The sequence below is a fragment of the Taudactylus pleione genome, unplaced genomic scaffold, assembly GCF_031769625.1.
Source record: "Taudactylus pleione unplaced genomic scaffold, aTauple2 ptg000800l, whole genome shotgun sequence".
Classification (NCBI taxonomy): Eukaryota; Metazoa; Chordata; class Amphibia; order Anura; family Myobatrachidae; genus Taudactylus; species Taudactylus pleione.
Window position 1 is genome coordinate 1,418,739 of NW_028285202.1, and position 15,625 is coordinate 1,434,363.

The 15,625-nt window shown below is 49.2% G+C and overlaps 1 protein-coding gene across 1 annotated transcript in view; it reads left to right on the forward strand.

Annotated features, from left to right (window-relative positions):
• The first annotated feature begins 3,270 nt into the window (after positions 1–3,270).
• Positions 3,271–15,625, forward strand: part of LOC148474923 (uncharacterized) — a 41,953-nt gene continuing 29,598 nt past the window's right edge. The window contains exons 1-2 of the mRNA XM_088457979.1: positions 3,271–3,292; positions 4,915–5,009. Coding sequence (XP_088314105.1) covers positions 3,271–3,292; positions 4,915–5,009 — 117 coding nt within the window. The remainder of the gene's footprint in view (positions 3,293–4,914; positions 5,010–15,625) is intronic.

The window sequence follows — 15,625 nt, forward strand, 5'->3', positions numbered from 1 at the left end:
TGGGGAGGAGACTGGTCAGATCTCTGGGCTGGTAACACACAGTGACATGATGTGAGGGGGGAGAGCAGGAGTATAATAGGGGCTGATGGCTCCTGATGTATGAGATACACCAGAGAGTGCGGGGAGGAGACTGGTCAGATCTCTGGGCTGGTAACACACAGTTTCATGATGTGAGAGGGAGAGCAGGAGTATAATAGGGGCTGATGGCTCCTGATGTATGAGATACACCAGAGAGTGTGGGGAGGAGACTGGTCAGATCTCTGGGCTGGTAACACAGTGACATGATGTGAGGGGGGAGAGCAGGAGTATAATAGGGGCTGATGGCTCCTGATGTATGAGATACACCAGAGAATGTGGGGAGGAGACTGGTCAGATCTCTGGGCTGGTAACACACAGTGACATGATGTGAGGGGGAGTACAGGAGTATAATAGGGGGTGATGGATCCTGATGTATGAGATACACCAGAGAGTGTGGGGAGGAGACTGGTCAGATCTCTGGGCTGGTAACACACAGTGACATGATGTGAGAGGGAGAGCAGGAGTATAATAGGGGCTGATGGCTCCTGATGTATGAGATACACCAGAGAGTGTGGGGAGGAGACTGGTCAGATCTCTGGGCTGGTAACACAGTGACATGATGTGAGGGGGGAGAGCAGGAGTATAATAGGGGCTGATGGCTCCTGATGTATGAGATACACCAGAGAGTGTGGGGAGGAGACTGGTCAGATCTCTGGGCTGGTAACACAGTGACATGATGTGAGGGGGGAGAGCAGGAGTATAATAGGGGCTGATGGCTCCTGATGTATGAGATACACCAGAGAATGTGGGGAGGAGACTGGTCAGATCTCTGGGCTGGTAACACACAGTGACATGTCCGTGAGACCCCAGGAATCTAATGGGGGCTGAGGAAGGTTTAGAATAAGACTATTATACTGGCTATTATCATTGTTTACTTATTATATTTACATTTTATTTATAGGGCACCACAAGTGGTCCGCAGCGCCATACATACAGTACAGGGTGCACAGAAACTTACATTACAATACAGTAACAAAAATATAAACAGGACACAAGTATCAATTAGCAACACAATTGTCCATACACAATACACCTGGGAAGGTGAAGGCTGTCACTGAAGTGCTTGAGAAGAGGGCTGGAAGACAGTAGGGAGGAGGACCCTGCTCCTAGGAGCTTACAATCTAGCTACAATCTTGTGTATATTACTTATGATAATATACACAAATCTTAGTATGCAGTGCTTTATATAGAAGATATGTAGTAATTCACATGAGTCCCTTATGCTTATGAATACAAGATTATCATAAGGCTTGAACAGCGACAAACAATTCTTAATTGGTGCATTGTACTATTAGACATCATATATATATATATGTCTTTACTGTTGTGTATAATAAATCACTATATGTTACCTTAATGGCTATTCTGTATTCTGAGCTATTGCAAAACTTCATGGGATTATGTGATATTTGACAACGATGATCGTTTTGTTGCACCAATATAAATCTATGTAGTACAATTGGAATGCTATAATTACATTGATCATCCTACAAGTTTGATATCTATTCATTACTGTCATTTGTATCTAAATAAAGGATATATTCACAACCAAGCTCAGGTCACACTTATATGTAAAGTACAAATATATTACACACATCTATATATATATATATATATATATATATATATACATGCAAAGAATCAGCGGCACTCCTGGACTGGTATCATAAGCAAAAAAGGGTTTAATACATGCCAAACTGGCAGTTTGGCAGGTATTAAACCCTTTTTTGCTTATGATACCAGTCCAGGAGTGCCGCTGATTCTTTGCATGAATATTGGACACTTACAGAAGGCACCCTGGCACATATCTCTATTATTTTTTGAGTGCCGGTTCACCCTTGGAATATATATATATATATATATATATATATCTGTGTGTGTGTGTGTGTGTGTATATATATATAATATAAACAGCATCAATAAGCTTAATGATTTATTTGGTGGGTGGTAAGGTGTCAGCGGGTGGTGTTAGGTCTTTTGGTCCCAGAATCACCAAGACCCATAGTTGAGCATCACAAACCAATAGTGGTATTGCTGCAGTCTCTTTACTTAAAACACAGCACCTGGGCCAGTGTCACCATGTCGACGTTCAAAATAATTGACATGTCAACACCGTAATATCGACATTGCTGACATGTGAAATGGTCCACATTATTGGAAGCATTATGCAAAGTCCCAACATAAGGGCTAGGTTCAGACTGCGAGAGGAGGTTTAGGTATAGGGGTTAGGGTACTAACCTCCGGAACCACTGATTTAGATGACTCCCCAGGAACTCATCAGCTGACACTGCTGGACCAGAAGACACCGCTGCCCCGTGGAGCTGGACCAAATGTAAGTCCATGCCGCACCACTGGGACCCTCTGTTTAACAGCATTTCATCAGTGTCGATATTCATACTGACATTAAGATCATGTCTGTATTATGAATTACCAACATACTGTATAGTGAAATTTTTAAAAACGTGACAAAAAGGAATCTATATCAATCAATTAATGACCTCGGCGCTAGTAACTGAACAAACAAGAATTGTGAATGTGCAAATGTGTATACCATGTGAGTACAATCGCTTCCGTGATATATGGGTCTAAGGATGATCAGGCATTGGTAATGGATGCAGGGGACCTAAAGGCGAGTGAGGCATAGCCTTATGTTGAGCACAAACAGAACAGGCTGCCACGAGGCCCTTAACATCTTGACAGACCGTTGCCCACCAATATGCCCTAGGGATTAGCTCCAGGGTTCTTTTCACACTTGCATGACTGGTGAAACGCAAATCATGTGTCCATTGTAACAAATTTGTACGGAGTACAGGCGCTATGAGTGTCTTTCCTGGGGGAATTTTGACCTTGGTAGTTACTGCTACAAAGCAGACCGGATTCAGGATGGGCTTGTCCTCTTGAACTTTGTCCTCAGTGGAACTGAATTCCCAGGACAATGCATCAGCTTTGATGTTTTTGCTACATGACCGGTAACTGATCACCAGGTTGAAGCAGTCAAAGAACAGTGACCATCTGGATTGACAATAGTTTAGACAGTGAGTGGTCTTAAGATAAGTAAGGTTCTTGTGGTTGGTGTATGCCTGTAACCCTGATAGCATAGTTTTTCTCTGGAGCAACTTGTGGGAAAAAAAATCACAAGAGTATCACTTCCCCTCCTCATCCTTCTGTGAAAGCATTGCTCCGACCTTGGAGATGTCCACCTCCAGAAAGAAAGGTAGGTCACAATCGGGCTAGGATGGGAGCAGAGATGAAGCACTGCTTTAAGCGATCAAACGCTTCCTCTGCCTCAGGAGGCCAAACCCGGGTGTCTTGGCCCTTGGTGGGGGCGGTGATGGGTGCTGTAAAAGACAAATTGTTCTTGAGGAACTGCCGGTAAAAGTTACAGAAGCCCAGGAAATGTATTGCCTTTTAACCCCACTGGACAGAGCCAGTTGACTATGGTGGAAAGCTTCTCAGGGTGTATTTGGTGACTAGAGCCTGAAATAATGTAACCCAGGAACGCCAGCTCTTTTTGCTCGAAGGAACACTTCTATAACTTACAGAAGAGCCAATTCATGCTTATGATGACTCACTACGGGCCCGATTCAGCCGTGCTTGCTAGTGCACGGCAGAACGCAAATTCACGATGTTAGGGAATCTGAGCAGGCGCAAGGCCCATTCTGCGAGTGTGCAGAAAGGTCTGGCTAACTCGCTCACAGACTGTCAGTGATTGACAGTCTGCTGCAGTTGTGGGCGGGGAGGGGGTGGCGATGCCCTCCGTTTCCCAAAACGGAAAGGTGTCACCACCATTTGCAGGGGAGGGAACAAGCCAGGATATACATCGGCTGATGGAGATTTCCTGGCCTCTTCCTCTAAACTGCGGCGGCCGGCGATGGGGTACCGCTTCATAAAGTGAGGGGAAAGACAGTGGGGTCTTCAAGGGTTGCCCATTAGGAAATAGAGGCCAGGGAGCGGCCGTGAAATGAGGTATGAGGCGGTCAGTAATGGAGCTCCTGACTTTAGCGTCCAGCCATGTCCGCGCCGCAACCGGAAGTCGCAAAATGTTGTTTATTAGCAATAAAATGTGTATTTCATATACACTTTAAAAGAAATATTTAAAACATCAACCAGTATTTCCTAAAGCCAAGCAAACAATGTATCTATAAAGTATCACCATTGTAACATCTATGAACTGACACACTATACTTCTTGATTAATAAGTAGAGTAACTCCGCGTACAAAATGGTAGACTAATGATAGTAAATGAGTTACCACTTAGATACTACACCGAGTTGTATATAACCCATTTATATTGCAGAACAATACGGGTGTAGAAATGAAAGTTTGTTGTTTCTAAATACTGCCTCATACAGACAGTAACTGTACAGCACCAGCACACACCTGTCCTGTCCCCCTCCCCAGACACCCCCCAGAAACACCCTGACCTCCCCCCAGCCACCTCCCCTCCCCCTCATCTGTCAGGGGGGTATCAACTATCAATCACATATCAGTATGCATACAACCAAAGGACCACAACAAAATGGCCGACGCTCTCCCAGTGGCTACATGACCGAAGACAAGGAAATTGCAGGCGCCCTATATTTGAGTAAAATAACTTTAACAAGGTAAATATTTACTATCAGACATGTCTGTAGGGGTGACGGAAGCCATTTTCCTGTACACTGGTCCAGTAGCGCTATGTGGTGAAAACGGGACCCGCGGACATTTTTTTGTGGTCTGTACCCTGCGCTCAGGACATCTATTCCAGACTCCCCGGCTATATACATTGTGTGACGTCAGGCTACATCTATTGAACGGGATCTATGATCCACTACCCTTTGCTTTGTCTGGCAGCAGGTAATGGTATTTACTATTATTATACACAGGGGAGATCTGTCTGCGGCAGATCAGGAGGAGGAGGAGGAGGAGGAGGAGCAGGAGCTGTGTTACAGGTACCAGGCCTGTACTTTATTATTACTGCTGTCACTAATAGTATTATTATTATGTATGAGGTGTAATGCTGGGCAGTGACTGTGGGTATGGGGGGTATATGTGCTGGACATGAGGCTGTATAAGGTGTGCCCAGGACTGTATGTATGAGGTGTAATGCTGGGCAGTGACTGTGGGTATGGGGGGTATATGTGCTGGACATGAGGCTGTATAAGGTGTGCCCAGGACTGTATGTATGAGGTGTAATGCTGGGCAGTGACTGTGGGTATGGGGGTATATGTGCTGGGCATGAGGCTGTATAAGGTGTGCCCAGGACTGTATGTATGAGGTGTAATGCTGGGCAGTGACTGTGGGTATGGGGGGGTATATGTGCCGGGCATGAGGCTGTATAAGGTGTGCCCAGGACTGTATGTATGAGGTGTAATGCTGGGCAGTGACTGTGGGTATGGGGGTATATGAGCTGGGCATGAGGCTGTATATGGTGTGCCCAGAACTGTATGTATGAGGTGTAATGCTGGGCAGTGACTGTGGGTATGGGGGGTATATGTGCTGGGCATGAGGATATATAAGATGTGCCCAGGACTGTATGTATGAGGTGTAATGCTGGGCAGTGACTGTGAGTATGGGGGGTATATGTGCCGGGCATGAGGCTGTATATGGTGTGCCCAGAACTGTATGTATGAGGTGTAATGCTGGGCAGTGACTGTGGGTATGGGGGGTATATGTGCTGGGCATGAGGATATATAAGATGTGCCCAGGACTGTATGTATGAGGTGTAATGCTGGGCAGTGACTGTGTGTATGGGGGGGTATATGTGCTGGGCATGAGGATATATAAGATGTGCCCAGGACTGTATGTATGAGGTGTAATGCTGGGCAGTGACTGTGGGTATGGGGGGGTATATGTGCCAGGCATGAGGCTGTATATGGTGTGCCCAGAACTGTATGTATGAGGTGTAATGCTGGGCAGTGACTGTGGGTATGGGGGGGTATATGTGCTGGGCATGAGGCTGTATAAGGTGTGCCCAGGATTGTATGTATGAGGTGTAATGCTGGGCAGTGACTGTGGGTATGGGGGTATATGAGCTGGGCATGAGGCTGTATATGGTGTGCCCAGAACTGTATGTATGAGGTGTAATGCTGGGCAGTGACTGTGTGTATGGGGGGGTATATGTGCTGGGCATGAGGATATATAAGATGTGCCCAGGACTGTATGTATGAGGTGTAATGCTGGGCAGTGACTGTGAGTATGGGGGGTATATGTGCCGGGCATGAGGCTGTATATGGTGTGCCCAGAACTGTATGTATGAGGTGTAATGCTGGGCAGTGACTGTGGGTATGGGGGGTATATGTGCCGGGCATGAGGCTGTATAAGGTGTGCCCAGGATTGTATGTATGAGGTGTAATGCTGGGCAGTGACTGTGGGTATGGGGGTCTATGTGCCAGGCATGAGGCTGTATATGGTGTGCCCAGAACTGTATGTATGAGGTGTAATGCTGGGCAGTGACTGTGGGTATGGGGGGGTATATGTGCTGGGCATGAGGCTGTATAAGGTGTGCCCAGGATTGTATGTATGAGGTGTAATGCTGGGCAGTGTGTGGGTATGGGGGTATATGAGCTGGGCATGAGGCTGTATATGGTGTGCCCAGAACTGTATGTATGAGGTGTAATGCTGGGCAGTGACTGTGTGTATGGGGGGGTATATGTGCTGGGCATGAGGATATATAAGATGTGCCCAGGACTGTATGTATGAGGTGTAATGCTGGGCAGTGACTGTGAGTATGGGGGGTATATGTGCCAGGCATGAGGCTGTATATGGTGTGCCCAGAACTGTATGTATGGGGTGTAATGCTGGGCAGTGACTGTGGGTATGGGGGGTATATGTGCCGGGCATGAGGCTGTATAAGGTGTGCCCAGGATTGTATGTATGAGGTGTAATGCTGGGCAGTGACTGTGGGTATGGGGGTCTATGTGCCAGGCATGAGGCTGTATATGGTGTGCCCAGAACTGTATGTATGAGGTGTAATGCTGGGCAGTGACTGTGGGTATGGGGGGGTATATGTGCTGGGCATGAGGCTGTATAAGGTGTGCCCAGGATTGTATGTATGAGGTGTAATGCTGGGCAGTGACTGTGGGTATGGGGGTATATGAGCTGGGCATGAGGCTGTATATGGTGTGCCCAGAACTGTATGTATGAGGTGTAATGCTGGGCAGTGACTGTGTGTATGGGGGGGTATATGTGCTGGGCATGAGGATATATAAGATGTGCCCAGGACTGTATGTATGAGGTGTAATGCTGGGCAGTGACTGTGAGTATGGGGGGTATATGTGCCAGGCATGAGGCTGTATATGGTGTGCCCAGAACTGTATGTATGAGGTGTAATGCTGGGCAGTGACTGTGGGTATGGGGGGGTATATGTGCTGGGCATGAGGCTGTATAAGGTGTGCCCAGGATTGTATGTATGAGGTGTAATGCTGGGCAGTGACTGTGAGTATGGGGGGTATATGTGCCAGGCATGAGGCTGTATATGGTGTGCCCAGAACTGTATGTATGAGGTGTAATGCTGGGCAGTGACTGTGGGTATGGGGGGTATATGTGCCGGGCATGAGGCTGTATAAGGTGTGCCCAGGATTGTATGTATGAGGTGTAATGCTGGGCAGTGACTGTGGGTATGGGGGTCTATGTGCCAGGCATGAGGCTGTATATGGTGTGCCCAGAACTGTATGTATGAGGTGTAATGCTGGGCAGTGACTGTGGGTATGGGGGGGTATATGTGCTGGGCATGAGGCTGTATAAGGTGTGCCCAGGATTGTATGTATGAGGTGTAATGCTGGGCAGTGACTGTGAGTATGGGGGGTATATGTGCCGGGCATGAGGCTGTATATGGTGTGCCCAGAACTGTATGTATGAGGTGTAATGCTGGGCAGTGACTGTGGGTATGGGGGGTATATGTGCTGGGCATGAGGATATATAAGATGTGCCCAGGACTGTATGTATGAGGTGTAATGCTGGGCAGTGACTGTGTGTATGGGGGGGTATATGTGCTGGGCATGAGGATATATAAGATGTGCCCAGGACTGTATGTATGAGGTGTAATGCTGGGCAGTGACTGTGGGTATGGGGGGGTATATGTGCCAGGCATGAGGCTGTATATGGTGTGCCCAGAACTGTATGTATGAGGTGTAATGCTGGGCAGTGACTGTGGGTATGGGGGGGTATATGTGCTGGGCATGAGGCTGTATAAGGTGTGCCCAGGATTGTATGTATGAGGTGTAATGCTGGGCAGTGACTGTGGGTATGGGGGTATATGAGCTGGGCATGAGGCTGTATATGGTGTGCCCAGAACTGTATGTATGAGGTGTAATGCTGGGCAGTGACTGTGTGTATGGGGGGGTATATGTGCTGGGCATGAGGATATATAAGATGTGCCCAGGACTGTATGTATGAGGTGTAATGCTGGGCAGTGACTGTGAGTATGGGGGGTATATGTGCCGGGCATGAGGCTGTATATGGTGTGCCCAGAACTGTATGTATGAGGTGTAATGCTGGGCAGTGACTGTGGGTATGGGGGGTATATGTGCCGGGCATGAGGCTGTATAAGGTGTGCCCAGGATTGTATGTATGAGGTGTAATGCTGGGCAGTGACTGTGGGTATGGGGGTCTATGTGCCAGGCATGAGGCTGTATATGGTGTGCCCAGAACTGTATGTATGAGGTGTAATGCTGGGCAGTGACTGTGGGTATGGGGGGGTATATGTGCTGGGCATGAGGCTGTATAAGGTGTGCCCAGGATTGTATGTATGAGGTGTAATGCTGGGCAGTGTGTGGGTATGGGGGTATATGAGCTGGGCATGAGGCTGTATATGGTGTGCCCAGAACTGTATGTATGAGGTGTAATGCTGGGCAGTGACTGTGTGTATGGGGGGGTATATGTGCTGGGCATGAGGATATATAAGATGTGCCCAGGACTGTATGTATGAGGTGTAATGCTGGGCAGTGACTGTGAGTATGGGGGGTATATGTGCCAGGCATGAGGCTGTATATGGTGTGCCCAGAACTGTATGTATGGGGTGTAATGCTGGGCAGTGACTGTGGGTATGGGGGGTATATGTGCCGGGCATGAGGCTGTATAAGGTGTGCCCAGGATTGTATGTATGAGGTGTAATGCTGGGCAGTGACTGTGGGTATGGGGGTCTATGTGCCAGGCATGAGGCTGTATATGGTGTGCCCAGAACTGTATGTATGAGGTGTAATGCTGGGCAGTGACTGTGGGTATGGGGGGGTATATGTGCTGGGCATGAGGCTGTATAAGGTGTGCCCAGGATTGTATGTATGAGGTGTAATGCTGGGCAGTGACTGTGGGTATGGGGGTATATGAGCTGGGCATGAGGCTGTATATGGTGTGCCCAGAACTGTATGTATGAGGTGTAATGCTGGGCAGTGACTGTGTGTATGGGGGGGTATATGTGCTGGGCATGAGGATATATAAGATGTGCCCAGGACTGTATGTATGAGGTGTAATGCTGGGCAGTGACTGTGAGTATGGGGGGTATATGTGCCAGGCATGAGGCTGTATATGGTGTGCCCAGAACTGTATGTATGAGGTGTAATGCTGGGCAGTGACTGTGGGTATGGGGGGGTATATGTGCTGGGCATGAGGCTGTATAAGGTGTGCCCAGGATTGTATGTATGAGGTGTAATGCTGGGCAGTGACTGTGAGTATGGGGGGTATATGTGCCAGGCATGAGGCTGTATATGGTGTGCCCAGAACTGTATGTATGAGGTGTAATGCTGGGCAGTGACTGTGGGTATGGGGGGTATATGTGCCGGGCATGAGGCTGTATAAGGTGTGCCCAGGATTGTATGTATGAGGTGTAATGCTGGGCAGTGACTGTGGGTATGGGGGTCTATGTGCCAGGCATGAGGCTGTATATGGTGTGCCCAGAACTGTATGTATGAGGTGTAATGCTGGGCAGTGACTGTGGGTATGGGGGGGTATATGTGCTGGGCATGAGGCTGTATAAGGTGTGCCCAGGATTGTATGTATGAGGTGTAATGCTGGGCAGTGACTGTGGGTATGGGGGTATATGAGCTGGGCATGAGGCTGTATATGGTGTGCCCAGAACTGTATGTATGAGGTGTAATGCTGGGCAGTGACTGTGTGTATGGGGGGGTATATGTGCTGGGCATGAGGATATATAAGATGTGCCCAGGACTGTATGTATGAGGTGTAATGCTGGGCAGTGACTGTGAGTATGGGGGGTATATGTGCCAGGCATGAGGCTGTATATGGTGTGCCCAGAACTGTATGTATGGGGTGTAATGCTGGGCAGTGACTGTGGGTATGGGGGGTATATGTGCCGGGCATGAGGCTGTATAAGGTGTGCCCAGGATTGTATGTATGAGGTGTAATGCTGGGCAGTGACTGTGGGTATGGGGGTCTATGTGCCAGGCATGAGGCTGTATATGGTGTGCCCAGAACTGTATGTATGAGGTGTAATGCTGGGCAGTGACTGTGGGTATGGGGGGGTATATGTGCTGGGCATGAGGCTGTATAAGGTGTGCCCAGGATTGTATGTATGAGGTGTAATGCTGGGCAGTGACTGTGGGTATGGGGGTATATGAGCTGGGCATGAGGCTGTATATGGTGTGCCCAGAACTGTATGTATGAGGTGTAATGCTGGGCAGTGACTGTGTGTATGGGGGGGTATATGTGCTGGGCATGAGGATATATAAGATGTGCCCAGGACTGTATGTATGAGGTGTAATGCTGGGCAGTGACTGTGAGTATGGGGGGTATATGTGCCAGGCATGAGGCTGTATATGGTGTGCCCAGAACTGTATGTATGAGGTGTAATGCTGGGCAGTGACTGTGGGTATGGGGGGTATATGTGCCGGGCATGAGGCTGTATAAGGTGTGCCCAGGATTGTATGTATGAGGTGTAATGCTGGGCAGTGACTGTGGGTATGGGGGTCTATGTGCCAGGCATGAGGCTGTATATGGTGTGCCCAGAACTGTATGTATGAGGTGTAATGCTGGGCAGTGACTGTGGGTATGGGGGGGTATATGTGCTGGGCATGAGGCTGTATAAGGTGTGCCCAGGATTGTATGTATGAGGTGTAATGCTGGGCAGTGTGTGGGTATGGGGGTATATGAGCTGGGCATGAGGCTGTATATGGTGTGCCCAGAACTGTATGTATGAGGTGTAATGCTGGGCAGTGACTGTGTGTATGGGGGGGTATATGTGCTGGGCATGAGGATATATAAGATGTGCCCAGGACTGTATGTATGAGGTGTAATGCTGGGCAGTGACTGTGAGTATGGGGGGTATATGTGCCAGGCATGAGGCTGTATATGGTGTGCCCAGAACTGTATGTATGGGGTGTAATGCTGGGCAGTGACTGTGGGTATGGGGGGTATATGTGCCGGGCATGAGGCTGTATAAGGTGTGCCCAGGATTGTATGTATGAGGTGTAATGCTGGGCAGTGACTGTGGGTATGGGGGTCTATGTGCCAGGCATGAGGCTGTATATGGTGTGCCCAGAACTGTATGTATGAGGTGTAATGCTGGGCAGTGACTGTGGGTATGGGGGGGTATATGTGCTGGGCATGAGGCTGTATAAGGTGTGCCCAGGATTGTATGTATGAGGTGTAATGCTGGGCAGTGACTGTGGGTATGGGGGTATATGAGCTGGGCATGAGGCTGTATATGGTGTGCCCAGAACTGTATGTATGAGGTGTAATGCTGGGCAGTGACTGTGTGTATGGGGGGGTATATGTGCTGGGCATGAGGATATATAAGATGTGCCCAGGACTGTATGTATGAGGTGTAATGCTGGGCAGTGACTGTGAGTATGGGGGGTATATGTGCCAGGCATGAGGCTGTATATGGTGTGCCCAGAACTGTATGTATGAGGTGTAATGCTGGGCAGTGACTGTGGGTATGGGGGGGTATATGTGCTGGGCATGAGGCTGTATAAGGTGTGCCCAGGATTGTATGTATGAGGTGTAATGCTGGGCAGTGACTGTGAGTATGGGGGGTATATGTGCCAGGCATGAGGCTGTATATGGTGTGCCCAGAACTGTATGTATGAGGTGTAATGCTGGGCAGTGACTGTGGGTATGGGGGGTATATGTGCCGGGCATGAGGCTGTATAAGGTGTGCCCAGGATTGTATGTATGAGGTGTAATGCTGGGCAGTGACTGTGGGTATGGGGTCTATGTGCCAGGCATGAGGCTGTATATGGTGTGCCCAGAACTGTATGTATGAGGTGTAATGCTGGGCAGTGACTGTGGGTATGGGGGGGTATATGTGCTGGGCATGAGGCTGTATAAGGTGTGCCCAGGATTGTATGTATGAGGTGTAATGCTGGGCAGTGACTGTGGGTATGGGGGTATATGAGCTGGGCATGAGGCTGTATATGGTGTGCCCAGAACTGTATGTATGAGGTGTAATGCTGGGCAGTGACTGTGTGTATGGGGGGGTATATGTGCTGGGCATGAGGATATATAAGATGTGCCCAGGACTGTATGTATGAGGTGTAATGCTGGGCAGTGACTGTGAGTATGGGGGGTATATGTGCCAGGCATGAGGCTGTATATGGTGTGCCCAGAACTGTATGTATGGGGTGTAATGCTGGGCAGTGACTGTGGGTATGGGGGGTATATGTGCCGGGCATGAGGCTGTATAAGGTGTGCCCAGGATTGTATGTATGAGGTGTAATGCTGGGCAGTGACTGTGGGTATGGGGGTCTATGTGCCAGGCATGAGGCTGTATATGGTGTGCCCAGAACTGTATGTATGAGGTGTAATGCTGGGCAGTGACTGTGGGTATGGGGGGGTATATGTGCTGGGCATGAGGCTGTATAAGGTGTGCCCAGGATTGTATGTATGAGGTGTAATGCTGGGCAGTGACTGTGGGTATGGGGGTATATGAGCTGGGCATGAGGCTGTATATGGTGTGCCCAGAACTGTATGTATGAGGTGTAATGCTGGGCAGTGACTGTGTGTATGGGGGGGTATATGTGCTGGGCATGAGGATATATAAGATGTGCCCAGGACTGTATGTATGAGGTGTAATGCTGGGCAGTGACTGTGAGTATGGGGGGTATATGTGCCAGGCATGAGGCTGTATATGGTGTGCCCAGAACTGTATGTATGAGGTGTAATGCTGGGCAGTGACTGTGGGTATGGGGGGTATATGTGCCGGGCATGAGGCTGTATAAGGTGTGCCCAGGATTGTATGTATGAGGTGTAATGCTGGCCAGTGACTGTGGGTATGGGGGTCTATGTGCCAGGCATGAGGCTGTATATGGTGTGCCCAGAACTGTATGTATGAGGTGTAATGCTGGGCAGTGACTGTGGGTATGGGGGGGTATATGTGCTGGGCATGAGGCTGTATAAGGTGTTCCCAGGATTGTATGTATGAGGTGTAATGCTGGGCAGTGACTGTGGGTATGGGGGTATATGAGCTGGGCATGAGGCTGTATATGGTGTGCCCAGAACTGTATGTATGAGGTGTAATGCTGGGCAGTGACTGTGTGTATGGGGGGGTATATGTGCTGGGCATGAGGATATATAAGATGTGCCCAGGACTGTATGTATGAGGTGTAATGCTGGGCAGTGACTGTGAGTATGGGGGGTATATGTGCCAGGCATGAGGCTGTATATGGTGTGCCCAGAACTGTATGTATGGGGTGTAATGCTGGGCAGTGACTGTGGGTATGGGGGGTATATGTGCCGGGCATGAGGCTGTATAAGGTGTGCCCAGGATTGTATGTATGAGGTGTAATGCTGGGCAGTGACTGTGGGTATGGGGGTCTATGTGCCAGGCATGAGGCTGTATATGGTGTGCCCAGAACTGTATGTATGAGGTGTAATGCTGGGCAGTGACTGTGGGTATGGGGGGGTATATGTGCTGGGCATGAGGCTGTATAAGGTGTGCCCAGGATTGTATGTATGAGGTGTAATGCTGGGCAGTGACTGTGGGTATGGGGGTATATGAGCTGGGCATGAGGCTGTATATGGTGTGCCCAGAACTGTATGTATGAGGTGTAATGCTGGGCAGTGACTGTGTGTATGGGGGGGTATATGTGCTGGGCATGAGGATATATAAGATGTGCCCAGGACTGTATGTATGAGGTGTAATGCTGGGCAGTGACTGTGAGTATGGGGGGTATATGTGCCAGGCATGAGGCTGTATATGGTGTGCCCAGAACTGTATGTATGAGGTGTAATGCTGGGCAGTGACTGTGGGTATGGGGGGGTATATGTGCTGGGCATGAGGCTGTATAAGGTGTGCCCAGGATTGTATGTATGAGGTGTAATGCTGGGCAGTGACTGTGGGTATGGGGGTCTATGTGCCAGGCATGAGGCTGTATATGGTGTGCCCAGAACTGTATGTATGAGGTGTAATGCTGGGCAGTGACTGTGGGTATGGGGGGGTATATGTGCTGGGCATGAGGCTGTATAAGGTGTGCCCAGGATTGTATGTATGAGGTGTAATGCTGGGCAGTGACTGTGGGTATGGGGGTATATGAGCTGGGCATGAGGCTGTATATGGTGTGCCCAGAACTGTATGTATGAGGTGTAATGCTGGGCAGTGACTGTGTGTATGGGGGGGTATATGTGCTGGGCATGAGGATATATAAGATGTGCCCAGGACTGTATGTATGAGGTGTAATGCTGGGCAGTGACTGTGAGTATGGGGGGTATATGTGCCAGGCATGAGGCTGTATATGGTGTGCCCAGAACTGTATGTATGAGGTGTAATGCTGGGCAGTGACTGTGGGTATGGGGGGGTATATGTGCTGGGCATGAGGCTGTATAAGGTGTGCCCAGGATTGTATGTATGAGGTGTAATGCTGGGCAGTGACTGTGGGTATGGGGGGGTATATGTGCCGGGCATGAGGCTGTATAAGGTGTGCCCAGGATTGTATGTATGAGGTGTAATGCTGGGCAGTGACTGTGGGTATGGGGGTCTATGTGCTGGACATGAGGATATATAAGATGTGCCCAGGACTGTATGTATGAGGTGTAATGCTGGGCAGTGACTGCGGGTATGGGGGGTATATGTGCTGGGCATGAGGCTGTATATGGTGTGCCCAGAACTGTATGTATGAGGTGTAATGCTGGGCAGTGAGTGTGGGTATGGGGAGGTATATGTGCTGGGCATGAGGCTGTATAAGGTGTGCCCAGGACTGTATGTATGAGGTGTAATGCTAGGCAGTGACTGTGGCTATGGGGGGGTATATGTGCCGGGCATGAGGCTGTATAAGGTGTGCCCAGGATTGTATGTATGAGGTGTAATGCTGGGCAGTGACTGTGGGTATGGGGGTCTATGTGCTGGACATGAGGATATATAAGATGTGCCCAGGACTGTATGTATGAGGTGTAATGCTGGGCAGTGACTGCGGGTATGGGGGGTATATGAGCTGGGCATGAGGCTGTATATGGTGTGCCCAGAACTGTATGTATGAGGTGTAATGCTGGGCAGTGACTGTGTGTATGGGGGGGTATATGTGCTGGGCATGAGGATATATAAGATGTGCCCAGGACTGTATGTATGAGGTGTAATGCTGGGCAGTGACTGTGAGTATGGGGGGTATATGTGCCAGGC